The 6,417-nt window shown below is 40.6% G+C and overlaps 1 protein-coding gene across 1 annotated transcript in view; it reads left to right on the top strand.

Annotated features, from left to right (window-relative positions):
* The window catches only part of LOC119324676 (probable ATP-dependent DNA helicase CHR12), a 17,687-nt gene that overhangs the window by 7,927 nt on the left and 3,343 nt on the right, over positions 1 to 6,417 (top strand). Inside the window, exons 4-8 of the mRNA XM_037598451.1 lie at positions 2,055 to 2,249; positions 2,338 to 2,487; positions 3,229 to 3,588; positions 4,291 to 4,550; positions 4,644 to 4,859. Coding sequence (XP_037454348.1) covers positions 2,055 to 2,249; positions 2,338 to 2,487; positions 3,229 to 3,588; positions 4,291 to 4,550; positions 4,644 to 4,859 — 1,181 coding nt within the window. The remainder of the gene's footprint in view (positions 1 to 2,054; positions 2,250 to 2,337; positions 2,488 to 3,228; positions 3,589 to 4,290; positions 4,551 to 4,643; positions 4,860 to 6,417) is intronic.

Genomic DNA, 6,417 nt, shown 5'->3' with positions numbered 1-6,417 from the left:
TAGAATAATATAAACTGAGAAATTAACACAGTAGATTGTCCTGGTCCGGAAACGGGAGCCCAGCCATGGTTCAGAAACCTTGCCCAGGTCCACTTCTTTTTGCTTCAAAAAACAAACATGTGCGCAAAAATGGTTACAGGTGTTTGTGCTCATCGATTTTCAGTCCAAAATCGACATGACAAAATAATGTGCCACATGCTGGTATGACCCCAAAATGCTGGCATCTTATTAGCCATTCCCTGCTCACTTTAAATTACTTCATCAATGATTCCTAAGAAAAAAGAAACAACTAGATTTTGGATTGATTTAAGTTGTTGATTCTAACTTGGCACTGAATAATGACTGCTGATTTTCTACTTCAAACTTTTCTAAAAGGCTCAAAAAGTACAGCTGTCAGGCACCAGGGGATGCACCGATGCAGATTCACAAACTACATATTTTTAGGCAACTTGGAGGAGCATCCTTGGGCGAATTAGGAGTGCTGTTAGGCACCATAGAACCGGCAATAGTTGGAGAAAGCTCTCACAAGTTCGTACGTTCTGGCACCCAGTGTTCCTAAATTTAGCTTCTTTGCATGTATAAATTTGCAGGCAATTTAATACAAAAAATTTGGGAAAAATTCCTAGCAATGCGTGATAAATCTTTGTTGCAGGCAACTTAACAACAAGATGATGGACGGAAAAATTCCTAGCAGCACGTGAGAAATCTATGTAGTGGCAACTTCGCAAAAAAATTGTTGACAAAAGTTCCTAGCAGTGCGTGAGGATTCACTACCTCTCCTGTACCTCGCACCAGTACGTGGTCCCCAGCAGTTTCCCTAGCAGCACCTCGAATCAATCCCCCCGGAATCATCCAAAAAACTGTGAGAGTTCTCATTGTTCGCCTCCCCCCATCCCCCTTGCAGCACCTACCCTGAGCCTGGTACCTCCCTCCCTCCCCACACCCTTCCTCATGCCCCGTGTGAGTAGTCACTCCCGCACCGCGAGTCGACGAACTCATCTTCTACTGCGATTAGAAGGAGGGTACAGAACGAAACTAACCTTGGGATGGCGATGTACTGCATGAATCGCAGGTCCCCCAGGAGCCGGCTGCCATCCAATTTCTTCACGCACGCTCGCGGGCTCATCCCTCCGCTCCCTGATCCACCATGCTCGATGTCGGTCCACTGCGCAGTGCCGCGTCTGGTGGATGGTGCGGCTGTGTCGCTCTGCTGCGCAGGGTCGCGCCAGGGACTAGGTGCCGGCAACCCTAGAATTTCAGTAGGGAAGAGAAAGGGGAATTGCCGGCGAGTGCGTGACCTGGAAAGAAAACAGTGAGCGGCGCGTCTCGCAAAAAAAAGAAGAAACGGAAACGGCAAAAGAAGCCACCGCTTCGCCCACCCCTCCCCACGTGGCGCGATCTCACGAAACGATGGACGGCGGGCGCTCCATCGCGCTCGCTCGCTTTCTAGCGTTTGGGTTATTTTTATTATTTGAAAAATAGAGAAGTGGCTGATATGTATGAGGATATGTATCTCGGGGTATCAGGACGTATCCAACCCCTGACACACTGGTTCCCAACTGTATCCGTGTTTCCCAGGTGGTAATGTAAATGTATTCATGCTTCTGAATGGAACATTTGATTGATGTACTCATTACTGTGGGAGGCTGGTAGCTATTGTTGTTCTAATATGATAATGCTCCAACACAGAGAAAGATAATTACAGATGTGATCTTTTATTGTCTATTTCCTCATTGATCGGGGCACATGAACAATATTTGAGTTGTTTGGCACAAAGGACATCTATAACTTTCAAGACCTATTCCAGTTATAGGAATGAGTAGTGTAATATGGCAAGTTGTTGTGCACCATATCTTGTTTGCTAAATAGTAGTATGAACAATCAACTGTGTATTATGTTGTTTATATATATATTTCATAATGCATCATTGTGATTATGAAGTGAAGTGAAGTATAACATGTGCATGGCATCTATAGATCTATATATAGAAGTATAATAGTGGCGCTGAGTTATTGTATTGATGACCATTGATTAACTTAATTGTATACTTGCAGTTACTAGACTTGCAGAAGAAAGTACGGTCTGATGTCAATGCTGAATACTGGCTACACAAGAAATGTGCGCATCCTGAGAGGCAATTGTTTGACTGGGGGATGATGAGGATACGATATCCTTTTACCATGTATGGAATAGGGGATGGTTTTTCAATGGATACCGATGATATCCATCGCAAAAAGAGATTCACCGAGGTTTTTTCTCACATATTTGATATTCAGTTTTGACAATTTTTATACAACTGAAATCTTGATTTTCATTTTTTGTGTTCACAAACTTCAGAGGATCTCAAAGCTTGAAGAGGAGGAAAAGAACCAGGCTGAGACCAGGAAGAGAAGATTTTTTACAGAAATTCTTAATGCTGCTAGGGAATATCAAGTGCAAACATCGGCTACTTACAAACGAAGAAAGCAACGTAATGATGGAGTTCAGGTATGGTTTGATTTGTTTCCTTATTTCAGAATTAGCAAACAAGATGGTCAATGTATCACCTAATTTTGTGTCTTCACTGGATTTATTAGCTCATCCTATTTGTTTACAAACTCGGCTCTGCTGATGATTCTCTTTTATCTCGTGATGTTTATTTGAAACACGCCTTATTTGCTGATAGCAATAACCTGATATTGTCAGTTTCTGGTAGGTGTGAACAATGCATCAAAAGTTTCTAGTTGTTATATTTAGAGGGCTTTCTTAATTTAGCTATTTTCTCCAATATTCATTGATATGTCTGCAACACCATTTCATGAGTGATGAGCCTCCCATAGGGATAAATGCTTTTTCTAGCATCACTCTACAATTTTTTTTATGCTGTATCTATTGGTCTATCTGCAATTGTCTTGCTTCAGTTAGCCATGCCATGATTTTGAATGATATTTTTGATGCTGGTTGCAACATGAAAGATGGACATCGTAGTAGCATACATGAAATCATTAGAATTTACAACAGATAAAAAAGATATCTGATGAAATGTGTTGTGCATGTTGTAATGCCCAAGAGATATCATGCTTTTTGTGGATGTTTATGGTCAAGCCTTAAGATAAGATGTTTATCGCCTCCTTCCGCCCTTTAAGTTTTTTTATTAGAACGCCATTGTGTTTATTCTGCCCATTATATTTCCTTGATTTGCTAATCTAAGGATGCGTGAACTTCTTTTTCTTTACTTGTTAAATGTAGGCATGGCATGTCCGGGCGCGCCAGCGTATCAATCGACTTGAAAAAAGTAGGTTACAAGTTTTGAAAGCAGGTGATCAAGAAGCGTATATGCGGATGGTTGAGGAGAGCAAGAATGAACGGCTGACGATGCTCCTTGATAAGACAAATGAGCTTCTAGAAGGAATTGGGAAAGCTGTACAGCGACAAAAAGATGCTGAGCATGTTAGTCGTCCTGAAGGGTCTGAAGACTCAGAATCTGATGAATCCCCTGAGGAGTCTCCTTCAGATGATGATGCAGATACACACGGTTCTGCAAATACTAGTAAATTTAATGCTGCTGGCCGTAGGCTTGATTCTACTGTCCATTCCATCGAAGAGAAGGTAGATTGAAGCTCGACTTTTAGCCATATACTCCCTCCGTCCGGAATTACCTGTCGGAGAAATGGATGTATCTAGACGTATTTAAAGTTCTAAATACATCAATATCTATCCATTTCTGCGACAAGTAATTTGGGACGGAGGGAGTATTTAGTAACTTGATGCTTGAGATGTTGTCTCGGTCTCACAGTTTTAATCGATTTCTATATGCTATGCAACTAGTGCCGTATAATCTGGTAGCATGGCAAGTAAGATTGTGTGATCAAATACAAATTAACCTTTTGGCTGCACTCATGTTATGCCCCCCTGGGATTCGTGATGATGGTATATAATATTATTGTCCATAATACAGTGGGTAGAGCCCTACTGCTATACAGTGGGTAGCGCCCTACTGCTACTAGATGCCTACTGGCTTAAATAAATTATATGAATTCTTGATTCTGCGAGATCATCTGCTCATAATTAGTGTGTTATAATCATGTAATGTGGGGATTTTTCTGCAGAAGAATTTATTGCCTGTTTGCAATAACTGATGGTCCCAGTTTATTTGGATCTAATTTTGCTGCTCAGTGGTCCATGAATGAAAATTTTCAGTATTATGGTGTTCTGTTAATTTGTTTTTGCCATTTTGTTCTTACAATACAATTTGTTATGTTTCCACTTCTGGGGCAACTAATGTTTCTTTCTACTGTTTTGGATTTACAGGTAACAGAACAACCGTCAGCCCTTGTAGGTGGGGAGTTGAGACCATATCAGTTAGAGGGTCTCCAATGGATGCTTTCTTTATTCAACAACAATTTGAATGGCATTCTGGCTGATGAAATGGGTTTGGGGAAAACAATTCAGACCATAGCTTTGATCGCTTATCTTTTGGAAAAGAAGGAGGTCACAGGACCTCACTTAATAGTAGCTCCCAAAGCAGTACTACCAAACTGGTCTAATGAGTTCAAAACATGGGCTCCCAGGTATTGTTTCACTGGAATTTGCTTGATCAGTATTTCTATGTTGTCCTGCTATAAATTGAAGTAACCTAACTCTGATATGCTCGTCGTTTGCAGTATTGGTACAATTCTGTATGATGGTCGTCCAGATGAGAGGAAATCTCTCAGGGAAACAAATTTTGGAGGACAATTTAATGTTCTGCTCACACACTATGATTTGATACTGAAAGATAAGAAGTTCCTGAAGAAGGTTCACTGGCACTATTTGATAGTTGATGAAGGACATCGCTTGAAAAATCATGAATGTGCTCTTGCTCGCACACTAGTTTCCGGGTACACACTTTGGTCATAAGTTACTTTTTTTTCCTTTACTCTGGTGAAGCTTCTTCTATGTGATCACTTGCACCTCTGTCGGAGGATGGCTCTGTGCGCTAGTGACTCCATAACTCATTGTCATATACTCCCTCTGTACCAAAATACATGTCGCTGGAGTAGCTGAAGTTTAGCTACTCCAGCGACATGTATTTCGGTACAGAGGGAGTAGAAAACTTGAAAATATCTGTTGCGGAACAGCCACAGCGGAAAGATGATAGAATTTGAGTTCATTAAAGATGAATTATTGTCCGTCCCTAAAAAAAAAAGAGATGAATTATTGTCTGAATAAGAATAATATTGTAGTCCAGAAGAAAGATTAGATTAGTTTAGGAAAGTAACTGGTTAAAAGAGTCCCAAGATAGAATTAGACATAGAACTCGTGCAGCATGTTCAGTCTGCCGTATTAAAGGCAGGGCCTGTACTCTATTGAGGGATGCAAGCAATAAACCTCCAGTATTCCTCTTTTTTTTCCTTCTTTGCCGATCCTGCCCCAACTTTGTTTCCACAACCTCCCCCAGTCAACCGATACATTCTATTCAACCTGTCTTCTGTTCAGTTCACGTTTGTATCAGTCACAGCCGTTGAAAAAGTCCAACCTTTCAGCTTTGTTTATAGTATTAGGTCTCAGAAACCAAGGCTGGTGCTGCTGACCAGTATGAAGCTTCCATTCCTCTTCCGATAAGGTGGCATTGGCAAATTGAGCCTCAAAAGCACCTTATCCTGTCAGTTATTACACTCTTCAAACAATAAATTGGTTTGTTAAAATAAGTACGGATCTCTCCCTTCATCAGCAAGAAAGAGCAAAGTTAAAACTTAGTATGACTAGGACACGACCTGAACTTATTCAAAGGTTTCTCACAAAATCATGTTGTACGTGTGCACAAATTTGTGAAAAAGTATAATCATGTGTATAGAACAGAAGTTAATAGGCATGCCTTTTTGAAATGTACATATTTTAGAAATAAGTTCATATCATAGTTCGTGGAACTTACATACTGGAGTTTGTGGTCTTCAGACAGGCTATTTAGCAGGTTAGACCTGTGCACACAACCGAAACATGTGTTTTATTAGTCTTACGTGAGTAGCTAACAGTACAATTAAGGAAATTGTGACCGTGTTCTTTATAGAATATAAAAGGTTACTTTGTACACAAGCATTATGTCTTCTCTCCGTGTTCGCATAAAAACCAGGCATATTTCCTTTGGGTATAAGGGTATGTTTGGATGATCACCAAAACCAACCGTACCAATAGTTTGGCATGCCTATCCCCTCTAGCTAATTCTAGTTCATTTTTCTTGCCAACATTGATCAAAGCATGGGCAACTTCCTTGACCAATATTGGCTAGCCAAATTTTGGTAGGGCAGCTTGGGCTCAAACCAAACGCACCCGATTTTTAAACTTAAGGTACAAGCATTTATCCTTATATTTTAAGCAAAGTGAGTTAAAGGCTGAAAATAACATTGAATGGGAGTGCATCCAACTGTACAAGAAAATCTGATGGCTTGTGGGCAGACA

This window comes from Triticum dicoccoides, chromosome 1B (assembly GCF_002162155.2).
Source record: "Triticum dicoccoides isolate Atlit2015 ecotype Zavitan chromosome 1B, WEW_v2.0, whole genome shotgun sequence".
Taxonomy (NCBI): domain Eukaryota; kingdom Viridiplantae; phylum Streptophyta; class Magnoliopsida; order Poales; family Poaceae; genus Triticum; species Triticum dicoccoides.
This window is presented reverse-complemented; position numbering and strand designations above follow the sequence as displayed.